The sequence below is a fragment of the Oncorhynchus keta genome, unplaced genomic scaffold (assembly GCF_023373465.1).
Source record: "Oncorhynchus keta strain PuntledgeMale-10-30-2019 unplaced genomic scaffold, Oket_V2 Un_contig_1690_pilon_pilon, whole genome shotgun sequence".
Taxonomy (NCBI): Eukaryota; Metazoa; Chordata; class Actinopteri; order Salmoniformes; family Salmonidae; genus Oncorhynchus; species Oncorhynchus keta.
The window spans coordinates 515,001-538,883 of NW_026280186.1; the positions used below are offsets into that span (position 1 = coordinate 515,001).

At 45.5% G+C, this 23,883-nt stretch overlaps 1 protein-coding gene across 19 annotated transcripts in view; it reads right to left on the reverse strand.

Moving 5' to 3' along the window:
• Positions 1-23,883, reverse strand: part of LOC118371272 (regulating synaptic membrane exocytosis protein 3-like) — a 90,082-nt gene that overhangs the window by 38,232 nt on the left and 27,967 nt on the right. For 18 of the 19 annotated variants that reach the window (XM_052503234.1, XM_052503239.1, XM_052503252.1 and 15 more), the window contains exons 2-4: positions 22,321-22,537; positions 5,494-5,798; positions 3,278-4,293 (exon numbers count right to left, since the gene is read on the reverse strand). In XM_052503234.1, coding sequence (XP_052359194.1) covers positions 3,278-4,293; positions 5,494-5,798; positions 22,321-22,537 — 1,538 coding nt within the window. Of the gene's footprint in view, positions 1-3,277; positions 4,294-5,493; positions 5,799-7,931; positions 8,411-22,320; positions 22,538-23,883 lie in introns of those variants that run through there. The other variant, XM_052503249.1, reaches the window with a different exon arrangement.

Consider the following 23,883-nt stretch of genomic DNA (forward strand, 5'->3'; position numbering starts at 1 on the left):
AGACAGACAGACAGACAGACAGACAGACAGACAGACAGACAAGATAAAACAGTAAGATAGAGAGAGTTAGAGATAGATGGAGAGAGTTAGAAATGGAGAGAGAGAGAGAGAGAGAGAGAGAGAGAGAGAGAGAAAGAGAGAGAGAGAGAGAGAGAGAGGGAGAGAGAGAGAGAGAGAGAGAGAGAGAGAGAGAGAGAGAGAGAGAGAGAGAGAGAGAGAGAGAGAGAGAGAGAGAGGTTCAAGCTAAAACAAGAAAGTCTGTTTCAGTCTCTGTCAGACTGTCAACTCAACTCAAGTCAACTCAGTCCAACACACCAGGAGACACGGGGACAAACTGGGACCTTGTCTGTCTGTCGCCCAACTCTCATTACCAGCTATAGTGACAGATAGTGGCGAGACAGAGAGACTGGAGAATGGCCACACTTCAGTCCAGACCAGCTCTACCCATCGAACCAGTCCCACACGTCCTCCAAAGCCTCATACCTCCTTCAAGGCCTCATCCACCGGTTTAAGTCTTCAACAGAATGTCAGGATGAAATTAGATGGGGACGTTGGTGTGCGACTTTAGAAACAGGGACAAGCCCCTGAACCTACAGGTCCACAGCCAGCTTGGACACTGATCAGAGATGTGTGTATGAAGAGACAAGGGAAAGTAGGGGTCAGGAGAGGAGGGAGAGGAGGGAGGAAGTTAAAGTTGGGGTTAAAGTTGAGGGGTGCAACTCAACTGTTTGATGATTCGGAAGTGAGATTTAAAAAAAATGTGAAGCGCAATCTGAAATTTGGAAGTGCAATGGGGGAACTACTTCAAAACGTTCCTGCTGACTCCTCGATTCAGAGTGCTGACGGTTCCCTTTTCTGTTTTTAGCAGATGAATATTGGACATCAGATCACACGATCTGGAGCACTTCTTTTCTGGGTGCGAAAAACTAACAGGCTAATAATAATTGCAGATGAGGAATGTTTAGCTATTCAAAGTCAACGTCTCCTCTATGTACCTGTAAAAACTCAGGTCAAATGGCCACAGTTACAAAAACATAGAGAATCTGGAGACGATCCCCTCTCATCCTGAATCTATTTCTATTAACAGGGATAAATCTGGTCAATGTCAGAGGCTGATTCAGGTTCAGATTTAACTTGACCCTGACCCTGTGGTAAGGTCATATATCAATGCTGCAGGTTTTACACTAATCTGACAGGAATTAACAACCCTTCTGTGAATAATGTATTTATGAAGTATGTGATCCATAACAATGTATCACAGTGTTATTATATGCATTATACTGTATATTATAGTGCTCTATTCAATTCTGTGATTTAACCTGAAGGAGGTCATCAGGAGGTCATCAGGAGGGCATCACAGATGGATAGGCCTACACACACAAACACACACGGTCTAAAAACAGACTGAAGAATTAGCATCAACACTAAAACGAACCTTAGGTCTGATCCCCCCTGTCATTTCCTCCGCACTTTATTATCTTCCACTACTTGACACCTTTAAGGAAGCCAACCAATCAGACTGGCTGAATCTCCACTCCATACTTTAACTGTAAACAGTAAACTCTTAGCTCCTAAATCAATCCCAAAATACACTCTTAGCTCCTGAATCAATCCCAAAATACACTCTTAGCTCCTGAATCAATGCCAAAATACACTCTTAGCTCCTAAATCAATCCCAAATGCATTTTTTAAAATAGATTCTTAACTTCATAAAGGTGTCCTCCTTGGACTTTTATAAAGGCCCCAGTTAATTTAGCAAAATATAGCCCTGCCTCGGGAGTGTATACAAACTGCTAACCTCCCAACAAGATATTAGACGACACGGCATTAACTTTTTACTATCTCATTTGACTGGTTTGATTGCAACAGTAAAGCTGTCTCGCAGGTCTACTAAATAGCATGTAAAGGAGGTTTGGGGTGTACCTGTACCCTCGCTTACAATTTGGAGCAGTTCAAGTGTTTCACTGTAAATTACATTTTTAAAAACACGCAACAATCCGGAAGTTGACCGAACTGTCTCGTTGTGAGGTTTTAGATTAACCAACCACATATCCATCTACACCATCAATCCTTTACCCCCAAAAGAACAGAACCAAACCGTATTTACTGGACGTGCGTTGTCCTCGGGAACCCAGGCTTTTACACGGCCGAGTTACACTTCACATAGCTACATTTAGCCTTTAGCCTGGTCCCGCCTCTGAATTTGTTTACCGCGGACAACATCAAATGTAAATCCCATGCTGGATTTGGGACTGGCCTACTCCTGAAGTAAACACGGCTAAACACTTGCTAGCTACGACAGCTAACTTTCTAACTATTTCTCCTGCCTGTCGCCCCCCATTAAACACCCCATTCCCATGTGGTAACCTAATCTGGTCAACTACTTTGGGATTGGGATTGGCCCGGAGCGACCAATGGTGGAGGTTAGTGGTGAGTGAGATGAGTACACGTCCTCCCTCGACACGCTAACCGCTAAAATAGCATAGCTTAATTTAGTCAAGAAGAGTGAATTGCAAAGCTGTTGCAGGCCGGCGTGAGCAAACGAGAGGCCAAAACTGAACATGCGGCCGGCCACAATGGTGACACCCAAACTTGATTATATCCTATCCGTTAACGGCAGGATGCAGCCGGTGTTTGGCGGGGAAGCTTTACGTAGTGTCAGCCGCACTAGCCACTGACCTAATTCTGCCAAATCTGCTGGCCTAAATCACAGGACGTTTCCTAAATAAAAGAGAGCTGTTCTGTTCTGTTCCAGGATGGGAAGCAATAGGGTTTGGCTTCAGCGGTGTAGGTGAATGACAGTGTTGTACCGAGTCAAGGCCATAGCACAATATAGGCAGGGAGATACAGTCCCCGTAAACTTTAAAATGTACATTTAAATTCTTTATTTTGATGGAAACCTAGAGCAAAGAGATTTTGATAATAACAAAAAAGTTAAGAAAGAATATTGCATTAGTAGTGACACCCGACAGACAGGTGACCATAAAACCATAAATTCTAACGAAAGTTTGATCATTCCACCAATGTCGAAATCTCTGACAATCTCTGACAATACTGAGACAAAACCAGCTAATATAGATGATTCGATCTGATAGAAAACTGAAGAATCAGACCTTTCTCGCTGACACTCTCCATACAGGTAGCCAAAACACCAACTCAACCCAGATTTGATCATTCTTCCAATGTTAAAATATCTGAATGCATTACCAATCATATTGACATGAGAAGAGATAACAGAGAGAGAGAGAGAGAGAGAGAGAGAGAGCAGTAATCTGACCTTTCTCACTGACGCTCTCCATGTCCACGTCCTCACAGCTGGTGTACTCGGGTGTGGAGGCGCCCTCCTCCTCTGAGCTGCTGATAGACATCTGCCTCTTGTTGACGCCCCGTTTACTCTTGTAGGGCCTGGGTGGGGGCGGCCGCAGCGACTCCGACTGGTCCGAGCTCTGGGAGTCCTTCCGCAGCAGGTTGTCCCCGGGCTTCTCCCTCCTAGCCTTGTGCATCATGGCTGCCTGGGAATTGGGGTCCAGCTGGCTGGGGTGGGGTCCCTTAGGGGGGTCCCAGCCTGCTGGAGGGGGGGGTCCTTGGTGGGGGTGAGGAGCACCAGGATTGGGGCCCGTTCGTGAGCCACCACCAGATGGTTGAAGGGGTCCGTGGTTCTGGTTCTGTTTGAGGAGGGGGGGACCTCCCTGGGGTCCCTGCCCCATTCCGCCACCCCCACCACCCCCCACGGTCCTGTCCATGGAGTAGGCGCGGTGGTTCTCCAAGGATGCCTTGCGATCCGGTTCTCCACCACCTCCACCGCCGCCCCTCCGGAGACGATTCTCAGGCACATCTCCCATGTTCCCTCCCCCTCCTCCCCCGCCCTCCAGCCCCACCTCATTGATGGCGTTGTTGCTGTGGCGCCGCTCGTGGCGCACCTTCGACACCTTGGCGTGCATGCGCATCTCCTGCTCCTCCTTCTGCGGCTTGACCGGGTAGCGCGCCAGGTTGGGGTCGCTGCGGTAACGCGTCTGGAACTCCTCCTCCTGGCGCCGCTTGCGCTCCAGCTCATCCTCCTCCGGGGGGCGTCTCCGGAGGTCGGGGCGATTTCCTTGGTCGCCGCCGTCGGGGTAGTCATGGGAGCGGACCTTCTCCAGGTGCCGGCCGTCCCGCCAGTCTATCTCCCCGGGACCACAGAACTCCTCCTGGGAGGCCACGGTCTGAAGCTTCCCTTGGGGTCCCCGGCCTCCTCTACCACGACCCAGACCACCGGGCTTACCGTTCTGCTCATGGAGGGACAGAGGTCTTTTCCTGAAGAGAAAGGTGACCATAAGGGACTTTGATATAACATTACACACTTGTTGTTTTGTTAACATAACACCATGTTGTAACAAAAAAAATAAGCCTACTCGGTTAAACGGACAAATAATGGTCAGTACCAAATTGTGGTCAGTACCAGTTATTACTGGTTGAATGAAAACAATGATGATAAAGACAGGGAAATAATTCCAAATGGAGGAATATGTGCAGAACTAAAATGAGATTATATTTCCATGGGAAAATGTTCCTACTGATGGTTAACCTGGTTATGGATCATCCAACAACAGTGTGGAATAGGGCCGGACATCACATTTTGAGTGATGCATTCAGGCCGGACCGAAATGGACCCAAAACAGACGCAAAACAAAATACATTAATCATGGACCTTTCAAGAATAAAACATGCAACCCAGCTTCTGCTTTGGCTATAAGCTTAGACAGCACTATTATTATTTTTTGATCCAATGGGGATTAAATAATCAAGTGCTGCAACACACACCGAAAATGGGTCACCCCCAACATCAGAGGATTTGAGTTCCTGTCAAACGCGGAAAAAAACATGACCAAAGCATGTCCAATGTTGAACGGGACAAATGAGGCTGCATGTGTAAACTGACGGTGTCAACGAGACCCTGTTAGACAAAACAGATGCTGCATTAGCCTAATTCATCCAACCGCAACAAAGTCAAAACATATTAAAGAGGACAGACTTGTACACGGCTCAAAATGTACGACAATAAAAAGAAAACTATATAAAAGCGACCATATCATCTAAAAGAGGCCCAGGTCAAGATACCGAGACTGATACAGTCCCAAAATGTTTAGCATGTCAGCAATCAAGTTTTCAAAACAGAGGACTTTCAAAAAGCTAATTGTATCTTGCCACATCATCATGATGACGCAAAATGCATCTTAGGAAGTAAAAACCAAATACCAAAAGATGCTTTTCGAGTGGATTATTCCTTCAAGCGTCTACAATCAAAGGGATTAAAGGGAGGTGATAATAGTAGAGTGGATGAGAGAAAGTCTTGTACAAAGTGGCATTTACAACAATACTAAGTACTATCAGCAATCAAAACAGGCCCCTAGATAACCAATACAGTGACTCTGGTTTGAGAGGTGAAAGCAGGGGTTGTGAGAGGACAGGTGAAAGTGTTTGAGGGATTAGAGCGTTGGTGTCCCGATGTCCTACTTGTCTCGTGATGGTTCGCTCCGAGCGCGTGACGCCGGCATGGTGTCCAACGCTCCCTTGGCCTGGACCGTTGGCGGCTGATGCGTTCCGTCAGGCGCCGCCCCTGCGTTACCGCTGGAAGGGGGCGGGGCCTGGGACCTGGAGCGGAGTAGCTTCCTGTCCCCCCGTTGGTTGTCACCCCCCGTGGGCGGGGCGTTCAGGCCGCCATCCAGGCTCATCTGCCTCGCCCCCGGCCCTGAAAACCATTCTCCCGATTTGGTGAGGATCTCCTGTTGCTTACGGCACAGGTTGCATACCCACATTACCTACAGGGGTGAAGGAGGAGAGGAGGAGGCTAGTATTATATACATGTACAGTATGCCTGTATCTATAGAGAGAAAGAGAGCATGGTCAATTCCATTTCCAATTCCTATTTTCACAATTGAAAAGCAAACCCTGAATTGACGGAATTGAAATGGAATTGACCCTAAAATTGTCCCTTAGACAGAGAATGTATAATACTATGCAATACCTCAATACTTCAGTCATCTAATTCTATTTCTATGAGTTTAGCATCAGAAGACTCGTGGGGTTGCAGATGTTGTCATATATCCATTGCAGTCCACTTTTTAAGGAACTGTCATCTCCATGTGTCTCTTTCTCTCTTTCTTTCTCTCTCCCGGAGGACCTGAGCCCTAGGACCATGCCTCAGGACGACCTGACATGATAACTCCTTGCTGTCCCCAGTCCACCTGGCCATGCTGCTGCTCCAGTTTCAACTGTTCTGCCTGTGATTATTATTATTTGACCATGCTGGTCATTTATGAACATTTGAACATCTTGGCCATGTTCTGTTACAATCTCCACCCGGCACAGCCAGAAGAGGACTGGCCACCCGTCATAGCCTGGTCCCTCTCTAGGTTTTTTCCTAGATTTTGGCCTTTCTAGGGAGTTTTTCCTAGCCCCCGTGCTTCTACACCTGCATTGCTTGCCGTTTGGGGTTTTAGGCTGGGTTTCTGTACAGCACTTTGAGATATCAGCTGATGTACGAAGGGCTATATAAATACATTTGATTTGATGTGCAAAACAGATTCAGTTGTGAGACAGAGAAATGCTAGCTTAGCTTGGAGTATTTTAGCTTGGAGTATTTTAGCTTGGAGTATTTTAGCTTGGAGTATTTTAGCTTGGCGTATTTTAGCTTGGAGTATTTTAGCTTGGAGTATTTTAGCTTGGCATATTTTCGACAGACAACAGGTCATTGTTATACAGGCAAGGAAAGGGCAGGACTGGTGACAGAACTACAAACAGGCACAGACAGATAGAGGATCTTAGTAAGACACAAGCAAGTATTAGTCACAGCGTTATGTTCTTTCTCATGTTTTATTTTAGTCTCTTGACTCTGATTGAGTATTGGTGATAGCTCATCATTGGTGATAACTCATCTGTCAGACAGGGGATCAAGGTTTCTTAAAATACTGTAGCGCTCCCCCCACGCTCCCACGTTCCTCCCCCCATGGTAGTAGGTACCAGGCACACCGGTTTGTGTCAAGAACTGCAACACGCTCAACAGTTTCCCGTGTGTATTAAGAATGGTCCACCACCCAAAGGACATCCAGCCAACTTGACACAACTGTGGGAAGAATTGGAGTCAACATGGGCCAGTGTCCCTGTGGAACGCTTTCGACACCTTGGAGAGTCCACCGAATTGAGGCTGTAAGGATGCAAATCAATATTAGGAAGGTGTTCTTATCGTTTTATACACTCATTGTACGTTACAATCCGCTCTGTGAAATATCACAGCATTTTACTTACACATTGAGATAAGGAAACAGCCCAAACAAAGAACACTAATTTGTAGTAATACTGTTACCACTAGAGAACATTCCACATATTCTACAAGGCTACAAATGTATAAAAGTTGACCCAATTTGAACGCAGTATCTAGTTAAACAGAGTAGGTTTGATATGGATGGGATGTCGTTACCATGGAGAAAGCATTAGCCTGTTGCCTATGGCGGACAGGGCTGTTAATCTCCCACAGTGGATGATGGCACAGAACATCAACTGACCAGCAAGGACAGCCAGCTACAATATCCACCATCCACCAAAAGCTATTTATCGTTTCCACACCAGGTACCAGAAGAACATTCCTAATTCAATAACTGGTTACAGTTTAGGCCGTGAAGAAAAGACGTAAGTCAAAGATAGGAAATTGACAACTATCTGAACACAACACTGTGGAAGACCATGATTTGAGAGGACAAGTCGCAGATATACAGGTGCATCTAACGATTGCTGTTCACAATAGTATAAAATAATCATAATGACAATAAATATATACAAATGGTCTACTGTTGATAGAAATCATTGGTCAACTCAAGTCCGCTATTTGACCGTCCTACGAACAACAACCCCTTGAATGGAACAACAGCAACATCTAAGAAAGGTTCCGTACTCACGTGTTGCCATGGCTACTGAAAACTGTCTCCCTCCCAACGCAGAGAAAAACAGATGTTTCTCTTCTCCAGTGTTTAATCCCACGGTCTAGAACGATGGGACAAATCCAAAATGGAGGGAAAGTACTATTCCTTGTATTATCGTTTAGAAGTCTTTGTGTGCATCCAAAAACACAACCTTCTGTGAAACCTGCTCTTTGATGGAGGGTTGGTCGAATGGACAGTTAGTTTAGCAGTCAGCTTGCGGTTAGCTTTTTAGCGAACCGGCGCGCATCATGCTTACCCTGATTGAATCCTCTGTTTGGCTCCAGGCCACACTAATCTAAAGTAAATCAGCTGTGTGCAGCTGTGGCCCACAGCTGTCGAGCTGGACAAACACACACACGTACAGTTGTTCTAATACACACATACACATATGTACAGTACATACAATCTCTCTCTCTCTCCCTCTGTCTCTCTCTATCTGTCTCTCACACTCACACTCTCACTCTCACACTCTTACATTCACTCACTCACACACATACTCTCTCTCTCTCTCTCTCGCTCTCTTTCTCACACACTCTCTCACTCTCTCTCTCACACACACTCTCTCTCTGCTCTCAGGCAGGTTAGATTGGAGTAGACCGCAGCTAATCCCCTCCTCACCATTATTCAGCATCATCATCAGTCAGGACAATACCCGCCAGCCGGTTTCAGATAGCAGCCGTGCGCCAGGCCGGCAGGCTATGCTACCGCTAAACAATATCCCTTATACTCCCTCCCCTTAATTATTCAGCTGTTTGGTGATTATCATGATCATTATCAATCATTCAGAGTGCATTCTGAGAAATCCCTTTTTATCAGGCCAGGAATGTAAAGCACATATTACATTTACATTTAAGTCATTTAGCAGACGCTCTTATCCAGAGCGACTTACAAATTATATTAGTAGGCCTATAGTGACAGCATTAAGGCCATCATTTCAAATATCCATCCAGGGATGCGGTCAATATTTGCATGTGTCTCAAAGAGGAGGGTAAGAAATGTTAACAATTCAGACTCTATAGCCAAGAACTGACGAGGGAAAAAGGTTCAGTTTAACTTCACTATATAGGGATATTTTTTTCTCATGGTTGAGGAAGATGAAAGAAATGAATCCGATGGTTAATCCTTGAATGAGATCGTATTCAAGCAGCACGCACACAAGTAGATACGGTCCACACACACACACACACACACACACACACACACACACACACACACACACACACACACACACACACACACACACACACACACACACACACACACACACACACACACACACACACACACACGCACACGCACACGCACACACACACACACACAAGTAAATACGGTCCACACACACACACACACACACACACACACACACACACACACACACACACACACACACACACACACACACACACACACACACACACACACACACACACACACACTGACACATGGCGCTCCACAGGACGCAGTGCGATGAACTGGAGGTGACATCACAGTGGGCTGCTTCTGGAGCGAACTGTCTGATTGGCTGCCATCACACACTAACCATGCTTAAGCAGCAAGCAAGGAAGCCCTTCACATATTACATGTGTCACGCACTAGGGTGGGGTTCCTAACACAGACCAAAATAGGGTTTTGAATGAAAATCAACTGTTTCGTCTCCACAATGACAGTAAAACGAATGTGTGTGTGTCTTGAGTAGGAGCAATGCCATTTCTAATGTGTTACTGCACCGATCTCAGCCTGACTAACAGAATGCAGTTCACCATGGTAAGCAAGTCATTGAGTACAGAGAGAGAGAGAGAGAGAGAGAGAGAGAGAGAGAGAGAGAGAGAGAGAGAGAGAGAGAGAGAGAGAGAGAGAGAGAGAGAGAGAGAGAGAGAGAGAGAGAGAGAGAGATTGTACTAACAATGCCAAGACTGGGTACAGCAAGTTAGTGGGCAGCTAAAATAACTGTGTTCTCCTATGAGCTCTCTGTGACATCATAATAGACCATCATCCTCAAACAAACTAAAGATCCTTATACGGACTACAAGACGAACCTAAATCACAACACATATCTCCACAGTCACACCTGCAGCCAACTCTAAAGGGATTAGTCATTAAAGGACACGACAACAAATGACAGGTCTTAAGTCATGTTCATGACAGTTTTAAACCATGTCAGCGGCAGGTACTGTCAAAAAAGTTTGACTGTAAAAAAACACAAACCGCAAAAGCCAAAATACAACATTTAACCAACGTTACAACAACCTCAATCCCACACATCCTGCGTTGCCTAACAACCCTCCACCTTCCTCGTACCGCTAAACCGCCTGACACACACACACACACACACACACACACACACACACACACACACACACACACACACACACACACACACACACACACACTGTCCACCTTAAAGGGATCTAAAAGTAAAGAAAATTGTATTAATTGAATGTATCTCTTTTTCCTAAAGCCACACCTCTGTCCGTGTTTTACATGGTCTCAAACCTACGCAGAGGAGAGAACAGCACATATACAATATCAACATGTAGGCCACTAAAACACACATACACACACACACAGAATAATCCTGAGCTGGAATGATTAGGCCTGGATTGTATGACGGATTTGTGCACTGTGTGTGTGTGTGTGTGTGTGTGTGTGTGTGTGTGTGTGTGTGTGTGTGTGTGTGTGTGTGTGTGTGTGTGTGTGTGTGTGTGTGTGTGTGTGTGTGTGTGTGTGTGTGTGTGTGTGTGTGTGTGTGCAGGCCTGCATGAGGAACAGTGATCATGCAAGTGAATGGGTCTGTGTTAGGAACCCCACCCTAGTGCGTGACACATGTAATATGTGAAGGGCTTCCTTGCTTGCCACCTCTCAGACAGCCAATCTAACGCCTCGCTCAAGAAGAAGAAGCCCACTGTGGTGTCACCTCCACTTCATCGCACCGCGTCCTGCGTTAGTGGGTGTGAAAGCTTTTCCCTGGATGTGCATGGGAGAGTGCCAGAGTGTGTGTGTGTGTGTGTGTGTGTGTGTGTGTGTGTGTGTGTGTGTGTGTGTGTGTGTGTGTGTGTGTGTGTGTGTGTGTGTGTGTGTGTGTGTGTGTGTGTGTGTGTGTGTGTGTGTGTGTGTGTGTGTGTGTGTGTGTGTGTGTGTGTGTGTGTGTGTGTGTGTGTGTGTGTGTGTCGTGAGTATGAGCAATGCCATTTCCAACCGGTAACTGCACAATCTCACCCTGCCTAACAGAATACGGTTCACCATGGTAACCAAATCAATGAGTAAGGAGAGCCGTGTCAGCGGCAGGCACTGTCAAAAAAGTTTGACTAAAAAAGACTAACAGCAAAAAACAAAATACAACGTTTAACCAACGTTAGAACAACCTCAATCCCACACAACCTGCGTTGCCTAACAAACCACCACCGTCCTCGTACCAGCAACCCACCTGACGAGGCAGACCGACTTGACAAATGGCGACGTCTTACAGCCGCCATTAATCACCACGCTCTTTTCTACCCCACACCCCTCCATCGTCTCCATCTCAGACGCTCTATCCATCCGCCAAATCGGGGGAGGAGGGGATAGCGGCAGTAACAGCGGGCAAAGGCGGCGGCGGGAATCGCTGGGAATTCTGCAAACGTCGTCTTTTTCCTTATTAACTGGGTGGTATAGATGGAGGCCCGGGGTGGTGGAATGGAGAGGAAAGTGTTCAGTGAGCGCGCTCAATACAGCCTCCAACGACAGATTGACATATGGGGCGGCAGCGGCGCCTGGCAGGAAACTACCATCCGTCAGGGAATGTTAAGTCCTACAGACGAGGAAGAAAGACGACCACAAAACACGACAATGCTCCATTTGTGTAAATAAGGCTATAGATCAACTAGGAATAGGTCTTGGCTTCCATCTGCAGCCGAGCCCCGTGAACTACAAGACAGTTCAGTGTTAGACTCAATGGCATTCTACCCTATAGAAGCCAATACTGCTAAGGACACAACAGAAACCCTTCTAGTATTATTATCCCATAGTGTTTGTATAGGCCTTTCTGTAACCCCAAACTGATCCTGGAACTGTTCACTAATACAGTTACTGTTACCGCTATTGTTATTTTATACAAGGCATTACAGTAATGTTTCATGGCAGACCGCTGGGTTAGTCATCCAATGCTGAGAACCCTGACAGAGATTATGAAGTGCATTCCCTTCCTGTAAAAAGTGCAGTGTCGGCTCGATGCCGTGTGGGAGGGGGAGAGTTGGTGTGTGTGTATGTGTGTGTCCGGTGTGAGTGTGTGTGTCTGTGCGTGCGTCTGGTTTGTCCAAGCAGTAAAAAGGTGTTTGCATATTTGTGTCTGTGTACATTAGCGTGTGTATGTGAGTCTCCACTCCAGGAAGAGGAGACAGATTGGCTCTGATTCGCTCATTCCCTCTCAATCTCTCTCTTTTCTCTCGGTTGCTCTCTTTTTCTCTCTCTCTCTCTCTCTCTCTCTCTTTCTTTCTTTCTCTCGCAGCCATCTGGAGACATTAAACACACATAAACAAACACTCTGCAATTAATACACCAAGACAAGTAAAAGCAACTAGACTCGCGGGGACTAACTAGTTTCTTGTCTGTGAAGAATATAACATGATAAATTGTTTTATTTGTGTAAATCTTACATTTAAACTGTGATTGTATCGTGATATGATGAAATAAAATTCATTTGACCCTTATTTACACTATAAAATATGTGTTATTCAAAGATTCATGTTCCTTGAGGTGTCAACTGAAGAAACTGTGGAGGTTAACCAAACAGTGTCTCTGAGAATGAGTCATATCTACCACAATTGAATTAAATACCAGTTGGACAACATAGACAACCCACACACTGCAGTTAATTAACAGAGAAATAATAAAACAGACACACACACACATAGACACACACACAAAGGGACGAACCCAGGGGCTTTGATTTAAAGGTGTACTGTAACGGTGACCGTGTAAGTCTGTTAGCTGGGCTAAGGTGTGGAAGTCTTGATATTTGAACGTAGACAACACTGACAGATGCTGACAGGGAGAGGCGAGGGGCTATGAGGGACTAGGAATGGGGTCCTAGCCTACACCCTCCACCCCTGACCCCAGTCCACTGTCTTAAGCAGCCGCAGGGTCCAATCCAAAGACTTGCATCCTTCCCCTCTGCCCCTGTCGACTTCCCTCAGATCCGAATCTGAAAAGATAGGACGCTTGTAAGCAAAACTGTGCTTTAAAAGCTCCAATCGAGCAAAAGGATTTTTGGTTGTTTTCTCCTTACTTGGAGTGGGCAAGTACAGAGGGGAAGGTGGCAAGTGTACAAATTGGAACCCAGCCTCGGCCTCCCCTCCCGTCTCCCTGTGGCACGGGCTGGTCTGTATGCTCATCACAGACAGGCAGATAAAGCATGCACGGGCATAAGTGTGCACATTCCCTCTGCAGTCACAAGGGTCTTATAGTAAGATAAGGTGCTTCTGCGTGCCAACAAACACCCTGTGCCCTTGTACCCCCCCAACAAACACCCTGTGCCCTTGTACCCCCCCAACAAACACCCTGTGCCCTTGTACCCCCCAACAAACACCCTGTGCCCTTGTACCCCATTTTTCCCCCTATCTTGTATATTACACCCAGTTCCCCCTGGCACAGCCATGCCCACAGCCATAGAGAGAGGAGTTGTGTAAGGGGGGTGCCCATCCAGGGGTGTCTAGGAATGCCCACCCAGACAGCCAGGCATGGCTCATGCTCGCCCGCTTCCCAAATTGCAGCTGAAGTGTGACATTAAAGAACTACAGTTATAGTGACTCATGCAAAAACTCCATTACCCAGCAGGCCTTACCCTGTCCTTCACTATGAGACACTTTGCAAGAGGAAGAGACAGACAATGGATGCAGAATTAGTCAACGTTTTTACCCAGATATCATTACTGAAGATAAAAGATAAACAAGATAAAGTCTCTAGTACTGCATTACCAATGTCCATATTAGTGTGGACTGGACTACAGGCAGATATGCTTGTGGAAGTCCATGGTAAAGTACCATAGTGATAGACAGCGATCGGATCTAATCATATTTATTTCTACTCAAGGCAAAATGTCCCCCATGACTGTATCTGCCAATGCCCAGAGTCTGGAATCTGGACTACAGACAGATACAGTATGTGTGTGGAAGTCCAAGGATAACGGCTAGCCTTTTAGTATTAGAGAAAAGCTAGCCTGGACTGAACTGTCAGGGAATCATTCTGTTTGGTTTAAGTCATTAATCCATAGGTGGATTTGACCGCTTTGGCCGCGTTCCAATCTGATAACTTACTCCCTTCACTTCAGCCTTTGTGGACACCCCCTTCTTGGATTTGTGTGAGCTAGGTTTTTAGTAACAAAGGAATATACCTCGACCTTGCCAACAGCAAAAAAGGCTTGGCGTAGGACTACAGTAGTTTATGCCATATCACTCACACAAATCCAGTCCACTTAATAGGGGAAGTCTACAGGGCAGGAGGGAAGGGGGTCAAAACTTTGGGGTTGGAACGCAGCCATTGGGGGATTTTCAAAGGGACACAGGTTATATTCACAGTACAGTAGAGAGCACAGAAAAGATGCTAACCACTTTGTCCTCCTGTAGTGGCATGTAGTCCAGGTAGCAGTGAGAAAGTGAAAAGGAAGTGAGGGAGGGAGTGGAGGAAGCAGAGGGGAGGATAGAGGGATGCAGTAGAGGAGTGGACAGAGGAAGAGAGACAGAGGTCAAATATAGGTTCATGGAACATGAGAAGGGAGGGAGGAAAAAAGAGAAAGAGAAAAAAGGAGTGAGGGAATGGTGTAAACGTTTGTTAATAACACATGTGCAAAATCCACAATACACACTTTTAATACACAGTCTATTCAGTGATACACAATCTGTAAGACGGGCAACAGTGGTGAAACACAGAGGGAGTTTGACAGCAAACGTGCATGACTCAACATATCAGTCATGTGACATCGGCATGACACATGACCTTTGTGTCACAGTGTCATGCAGGAACAGGAAATGGGGACAAGAAGAGCAACATGATACATCATCTTACACAACCCTATATATAACTTCCTGTCTAGCTTACAATACAATATATACACTACCATTCAACAGTTTGGGGTCACTTAGAAATGTCCTTGTTTTTGAAAGAAAAGCACATTTTTTTGTCCATTAAAATAACATCAAATTGATCAGAAATACAGCGTAGACATTGTTAATGTTGTAAATGACTATCGTAGCTGGAAACGGCAATCTACATAGGCGTACAGAGGCCCATTATCATCAACCATCACTCCTGTGTTCCAATGGCTGGTTGTGTTAGCTAATCAAAGTTGATCATTTTAAAAGGCTAACAGACACCTCACAAGTCCTCAAATGGCAGCTTCATTAAATAGTACCCGCAAAACATCAGTCTCAACGTCAACTACGAAGAGGCGACTCCGGGATGCTGGCCTTCTAGGCAGAGTTGCAAAGAAAAAGCCATATCTCAGATAAAAGAAAAGATTAAGATGGGCAAAAGAACACAGACACTGGACAGAGGAACTCTGCCTCGAAGGAACAAACACTCTAGTCTAGACACTCTAATGTACTTGTCCTCTTGCTCAGTTGTACACCGGGGCCTCAACTCCTCTTTTTATTCTGGTTAGGGCCAGTTCGCGCTGTTCTGAGGAAGGAATAGTACACAGCGTTGTATGAACGTTGTATGAGATCTTCGGTTTCTTGGCAATTCCATGTGGCAATTTCTCACATGGAATAGCCTTCAATTCTCAGAACAAGAATAGACTGATGTATTTCAGAAGAAAGTTCTTTGTTTCTGGCCATTTTGAGCCTGTAATCGAACCCACGAATGCTGATGCTCCAGATACTCAGCTAGCCTAAAGAAGGCCAGTCTTATTGCTTCTTTAATCAGTTTTCAGTTGTGCTAACATAATTGCAAAAGGGCTTTCTAATGATCAATTAGCCTTTTAAAATGATCAACTTGGATTAGCTAACACAATGTGCCATTTGAACACAGGAGAGATGGTTGCTGATAATGGGCCTCTGTACGCTTATGTCCTATGACCTTTTGAATGGTCTACTTCCAATCAACATATGAGCCTGTATTTAAATAGCATCTAGGATAAGTTTGTGGGAGGGGGGGCTTAGATCAGCACTCTGAGTTTTTTAAATGAATAATGAGGATGAGGACAGGCTGGGGAGAAGGGAGAGGTTCAGTAATACCTAAATGAGTGTGTGGCACAGATTTTGTCGGGCATCACCATGTAACTGTAATGCCTTCTGCAGGACAACACTGTGTACTGCATCGTGTCTCTGTGTCTATTTTCGGAATGTGATTATTCGGAACAGGGTGAATCGCGGTTTATCACGACAATATCAATGTTTTGTGAGTTACTGTGACGTATATATGCTGCTAGTATAGAAGTCAATACATCTGATTATGATTGAGGCCATTTTGAGTCAAATATCAATTATGTTTAACAACCATGAACAAGCTGCACCTGCACAACATGACCAAAAGTATGTGGACGCCTGCTTGTCGAACTTCTCATTCCAAAATCATGGGCATTAATATGGAGTTGGTCCCCCCTTTGCTGCTATAACAGCCTCCACTCTTCTGGGAAGGCTTTCAACTAGATGTTGGAACATTACTGTGGAGACTTGCTTCCATTAAGCCATTAGGGAGGTCGGGTACTGATGTTGGGCGATTAGGCCTGGCTCGCAGTCGGCGTTCCAATTTATCCCAAAAGTGTTCGATGTGGTTGAGGTCAGGGCTCTGTGCAGGCCAATCAAGTTCTTCCACACCGATCTTGACAAACCATTTCTGTGTGGACCTTGCTTTGTGCACGGGGGCATTGTCATGCTGAAACAGGAAAGGGCCTTTCCCAATCTGTTACCACAAAGTTAGCTGCACAGAATCGTCTATAATGTCATTGTAGTGTTAGGATTTCCCTTCACTGGAACTAAGGGGCCTAGTCCTAACCATTAAAAACAGCCCTAGACCATTATTCCTCCTCCACCAAACTTTACAGTTGGCACTATGCATTGGGGCAGGTAGCATTCTCCTGGCATCCGCCAAACCCAGATTTGTCCGTTGGACTGCCAGATGGTGAAGCGCAATTCATCACTCCAGAGAACGCATTTCCACTGCTCCAGAGTCCAATGCCGGCAATGCTTGGCATTGCGCATGACGATCTTAGGCTTGTGTGTGCCTGCTCGGCCGTGGCAACCCATTTCATGAAGCTCCCAACAAACAGTTCATGCTGACATTGTTTCCAGAGGCAGTTTGGAACGCGGTAGTGAGTGTCGCATCCGAGGACTGACGAGTTTTACGTGCAGCATGCTCCAGTACTCGGCGGTCCCATTCTGTGAGCTTGTGCCTACCACTTCACGGCTGAGACGTTGTTGCTCCTAGATGTTTCCACTTCACAATAACAGCAGTTACAGTTGAACGGGGAAGGTCTGGCAGGGCAGAAATTTGTTGGAAAGGTGGCATCCTATGACGATGCCACATTGAACGTTAATAAGGCCATTCTACTGTCAATGTTTGTCTATGGAGATTGCATGGCTATGTGCTCAATTTATACACCTGTCAGCAATGGGTGTGGGTGAAATAGCCGAATCCACTAATTTGAAGGGGTATCCACATACTTTTGTATATACAGTGTATCTTCTGTAAAACTTACTGAACATCAGGCCTGTAGAATCAATTTATAGTTTGATCAATTCATATCATTTTAATTTGCAGGGCTGGGAAAATACATTAAAGCTACTGCTAACTTAAAGGACCTTTTTATTCAATTTTCACATAAAATTAAATACCCAAATCTAATTGCCTGTAGTTCAGGACCTGAAGCAAGGACATGCATATTCTTGATACCATTTGAAATGAAACAATTTAACGTTTGTGGAAATGTGAAATGAATGTAGGAGAATATAACACATTAGATCTGGTAAAAGATAATACAAAGAAAAAACATGCATTTTCTGGTATTTTTTTGGTACCATCATCTTTGAAGTGCAAGAGAAAGGCCATAATGTATTATTCCAGCCAAGGCGCAATTTAGATTTTGGCCACTAGATGACAGCAGTGTATGTGCAAAGTTTTAGACTGATCCAATGAACCATTGCATTTCTGTTCAAAATGTTGTATCAAAACTGCTCAAATGTGCCTAATTGGTTTATTAATAACTTTTCAAGTTTATAACTGTGCACTCTCCTCAAACAATAGCATGGTATTCTTTCACTGTAACAGCTACTGTACATTCGACAGTGCAGTTAGATTAACAAGAATTTAAGCTTTCTGCCAATATCAGATATGTCTATGTCCTGGGAAATGTTCTTGCTACTTACAACCTCATGCTATTTGCATTAGCCTACGTTAGCTCAACCGTCCCGAGGGGGACCCACCAATCCTATTAGAGGTTAAAAATGCTCTCTGGGATCTTAATCACAACAAATTTGTAACATAATGCATGAATTGTATTTGTAACATATCACACAAATTGCTAAATTCGTATGATATCATACCTATCACACGAAATGGATGATGTAGTACACAACTGGATGACGTAGCACACAAAAAACGGGGACCCGTTGTCGCTCGTGAGCACCACTTTCAAAACTACTGGCTGATATTATACAAAGGTTTGAGAGCGCATCTTTAAGTAATGCAAAGAGTTGAGCCTGTTTGACATGAGTGACACAAACTGAAGTAATGTAAGGAAACTTGCTTAGCATCCGCCCTGTCAAACAAATGTCTGTTTTGACCGACTCAGCACTGGAGAGATGCATGAAGTGCTCGGGCTTAAATTTGACATGAGGTACACCGACGTGTTGAACTAAACCAGAAAACATGAATAGGAGGGAGAGTTTTATGTAATAAAACAAAGTTTACCATTTCAACTAATCCTGTTATTCTGCTTGGCTGGAGATAGATGGGAGAGTGGGATGGGGGATCAAGGAAGGAAGTACCACTTGAGAGAGCGCTGGTCAGAAGACATCTCTCCAGTCTACACTGCCTACACACACAGGCTGTAATACGCACACAATACAACAGCAGGTGACACAAAAATACCCTTACACACATAGATTACAGCCTACACAAAAATACCCTTACACACATAGATTACAGCCTACACAAAAATACCATTACACACATAGATTACAGCCTACACAAAAATACCCTTACACACATAGATTACAGCCTACACAAAAATACCCTTATACACATAGATTACAGCCTACACAAAAATACCCTTACTTCAAAATACGTTTGAAATAAACTGCAATAGTGCTCAAACTAATTCCTGGCATACTTTACTATTGATTTGAGTTCCTAGCCCATTGTTTCACTGTAGTATTAGTTCCATGTTGATGGAATATCTAATAGAGACAACACTACTAGTGGCCGGTTATCATTATCCATAATTCATTTCATGGAATTATCCCATAATAAGTCCACCGTCTGGGCCAAAGCTTGATCCTGTGTCCTGCTCCCTGTGTGAGTCTGGGTTCCAGCTGGGCCTAGCGGATCTGGAACAGATTGGCACCCAGCAGGCCCAAGGACCAGGGCCCACAGTCAGGTCAGATACCCAGGAGGAGGGCCTCACTCTTGGGCTGGACATGAGATGGCGACGGACCCAGATGGCATGGGGGGGAGCGGGACTTGGGCTTAAAATAACGGCCACGTGTGGTGAGTATGGACGCCGCCGCATGTCATACCGCACACTTCCTCTGGCACTGGGGTGCTAGACTAAATAAACTAGAACCAACGCTGTATCATTCACAGGGTTTGGGCTCTGGGGAGCTAGACTAAATCAACTAGAACCAACGCTGTATCATTCACAGGGTTTGGGCTCTGGGGAGCTAGACTAAATAAACTAGAACCAACACTGTATCATTCACAGGGTTTGGGCTCTGGGGAGCTAGACTAAATAAACTAGAACCAACGCTGTATCATTCACAGGGTTTGGGCTCTGGGGAGCTAGACTAAATAAACTAGAACCAACACTGTATCATTCACAGGGTTTGGGCTCTGGGGAGCTAGACTAAATAAACTAGAACCAACACTGTATCATTCACAGGGTTTGGGCTCTGGGGAGCTAGACTAAATCAACTAGAACCAACGCTGTATCATTCACAGGGTTTGGGCTCTGGGGAGCTAGACTAAATCAACTAGAACCAACGCTGTATCATTCACAGGGTTTGGGCTCTGGGGAGCTAGACTAAATCAACTAGAACCAACGCTGTATCATTCACAGGGTTTGGGCTCTGGGGAGCTAGACTAAATCAACTAGAACCAACGCTGTATCATTCACAGGGTTTGGGCTCTGGGGAGCTAGACTAAATCAACTAGAACCAACGCTGTATCATTCACAGGGTTTGGGCTCTGGGGAGCTAGACTAAATCAACTAGAACCAACGCTGTATCATTCACAGGGTTTGGGCTCCGGGGAGCTAGACTAAATCAACTAGAACCAACGCTGTATCATTCACAGGGTTTGGGCTCGGGGAGCTAGACTAAATCAACTAGAACCAACGCTGTATCATTCACAGGGTTTGGGCTCTGGGGTGCTAGACTAAATAAACTAGAACCAACACTGTATCATTCACAGGGTTTGGGCTCTGGGGAGCTAGACTAAATCAACTAGAACCAACACTGTATCATTCACAGGGTTTGGGCTCTGGGGAGCTAGACTAAATCAACTAGAACCAACACTGTATCATTCACAGGGTTTGGGCTCTGGGGAGCTAGACTAAATCAACTAGAACCAACGCTGTATCATTCACAGGGTTTGGGCTCTGGGGTGCTAGACTAAATAAACTAGAACCAACACTGTATCATTCACAGGGTTTGGGCTCTGGGGAGCTAGACTAAATCAACTAGAACCAACACTGTATCATTCACAGGGTTTGGGCTCTGGGGAGCTAGACTAAATCAACTAGAACCAACACTGTATCATTCACAGGGTTTGGGCTCTGGGGAGCTAGACTAAATAAACTAGAACCAACACTGTATCATTCACAGGGTTTGGGCTCTGGGGAGCTAGACTAAATCAACTAGAACCAACGCTGTATCATTCACAGGGTTTGGGCTCTGGGGAGCTCGACTAAATCAACTAGAACCAACGCTGTATCATTCACAGGGTTTGGGCTCTGGGGAGCTAGACTAAATCAACTAGAACCAACGCTGTATCATTCACAGGGTTTGGGCTCTGGGGAGCTAGACTAAATCAACTAGAACCAACGCTGTATCATTCACAGGGTTTGGGCTCTGGGGAGCTCGACTAAATCAACTAGAACCAACGCTGTATCATTCACAGGGTTTGGGCTCTGGGGAGCTAGACTAAATCAACTAGAACCAATGCTGTATCATTCACAGGGTTTGGGCTCTGGGGAGCTAGACTAAATCAACTAGAACCAACGCTGTATCATTCACAAGGTTTGGGCTCTGGGGAGCTAGACTAAATCAACTAGAACCAACACTGTATCATTCACAGGGTTTGGTCTCTGGGGAGCTAGACTAAATAAACTAGAACCAACGCTGTATCATTCACAGGGTTTGGGCTCTGGGGAGCTAGACTAAATCAACTAGAACCAACGCTGTATCATTCACAGGGTTTGGGCTCTGGGGAGCTAGACTAAATCAACTAGAACCAACGCTGTATCATTCACAGGGTTTGGGCTCTGGGGAGCTAGACTAAATCAACTAGAACCAACGCTGTATCATTCACAGGGTTTGGGCTCTGGGGAGCTAGACTAAATCAACTAGAACCAACGCTGTATCATTCACAGGGTTTGGGCTCTGGGGAGCTAGACTAAATCAACTAGAACCAACGCTGTATCATTCACAAGGTTTGGGCTCTGGGGAGCTAGACTAAATCAACTAGAACCAACGCTGTATCATTCACAGGGTTTGGGCTCTGGGGAGCTAGACTAAATCAACTAGAACCAACGCTGTATCATTCACAGGGTTTGGGCTCTGGGGAATGCGACTGTCTTATTTACAGGGATGTTGAGGGGAACTGCAGCGTATGTGTCAATACTGTAAACGCTGAATGGTGTTTCTGGTTGGCAGCTTGTCCATTCTGTGTAAAGGACGACATACTAGGTGCTCCTAGGTTTTACATTACAGGGTCGCCATTTTTGCAAAAGTGTGACACACCTGAGGATGGATTGAAGCTCCAACAACAACTCCAATACACTTTGACCGGACAAAGTGTGACAGAGCCCCAGCCGCCAACACAGACAACATAAAAGCAGCCGACTTGACAAAACAAATGAACAAGGGGAAGGGATGAGGGAGGGGTAACGGAGACGGAGGGAAGGGATGGAAGGAAGAAGAAGGGGTGGAGGCAGGGATTCTTAACGGTTTCTCACGTTGTTGGAGCGCAGGGAGACGCGTCCGCCGCAGCGGGCACAGAATCTGGTCTGGCAGTAGGAGCAGTGGTGTCCGCAGCCGTCGGCGAACTTGGTCTTGCGGCAGATGCCGCAGGTGGGGGCGTCGTCCTTGTGCTGGCCCTGCTGCTGGCGCCGCGTCTCCACGCCGATGCGACGCACCTGCTCCTTGTAACTCTCAAACTGCTGGTGCAGCGTCCTGAGGGAGGGAGGAGAGAGAGGAGGAGAGAAGTTGTTCATATGCCTATTGTGTTTTTATTGAGAGAGAGATAGAGACAGACAGACAGACAGACAGACAGACAGACAGACAGACAGACAGACAGACAGACAGACAGACAGACAGAGAGAGAGAGGGGGGCTAATTACCAAAACCCAGAAAAGAGCAGTTAATTCTACAACCACCTAAAAGGAAGCAATTCCCAAAACTTTCCATAACAATGTCATCACCTACAGAGAGATGAACCTGGAGAAGAGTCCCGTAAGCAAGCTGGTCCTGGGGCTTTGTTCACAAACACAAACACACCCCACAGAGCCCCAGGACAGAAACTCAATTAGACCTAACCAAATCATGAGAAAACAAAAAGATAATTACTTGACACACTGGAAAAAAAATACAAAAAAACAGAGTAAACTAGAGTGCTATTTGGCCCTAAACAGAGAGTACACCGTGGCAGAATACCTGCCCACTATGACTGACACAAACTTAAGGAAAGCTTTGACTACGTACAGACTCAGTGAGTATAGCCTTGCTATTGAAAAAGGCCGCCGTAGGCAGACCTGGCTCTCAAGAGAAGACAGTCTATGTGCACACTGACAACAAAATTAGGTGGAAAATGAGCTGCACTTCCTATCCTCCTGCCAAATGTATGACCATATTAGAGGCACATACTTCCCTCAGATTACACAGACCCGCAAAGAATTCGAAAACAAACCCAATTTTGACCTTATGCACAGTTTTTCACAGCTGGACAGATAATAATGATGGTGAATATGTTAGATTTAGCTATGCTTGCTATCAACAACCACTTGTTTCAATAACATGTTCTGAAAGTGTGGATGATTACATTACTTCAGTTTGCAGGGAAACAGTCAGGAACCAATTAAAACAACAGATGAAAGGAGTGTATCTATCTGTGAATAAATGACACCATAAAAGACTCAAAGTTGAGGTTCCTCACTCCTTCCCCCTCTCTCAGCCTCTGCTTTCCCAGGAACCAAAATAACTCATTTGTGACTTGCAAAAAACTGTGAAAACTGAAAACCCTTCCCACATTTCCCTCCCCAACAATATTGTCAAAGGCCATTAGCATATTATTTCACTCGTTTACAGGACCCAGCCAGTCTATTTAATTACCGTCGTGTGTGTTTGTGTGTGTGTGTGCCTGCGTGTGTGAGAGAGAGACAGAGACAGAGACCGAGACAGAGAGACAGAGACAGAGACAGAGACAGAGACAGAGACAGAGACAGAGAGAGAGAGAGAGAGAGAGAGAGAGAGAGAGAGAGACAGAGACAGAGACAGAGACAGAGACAGAGACAGAGACCAAG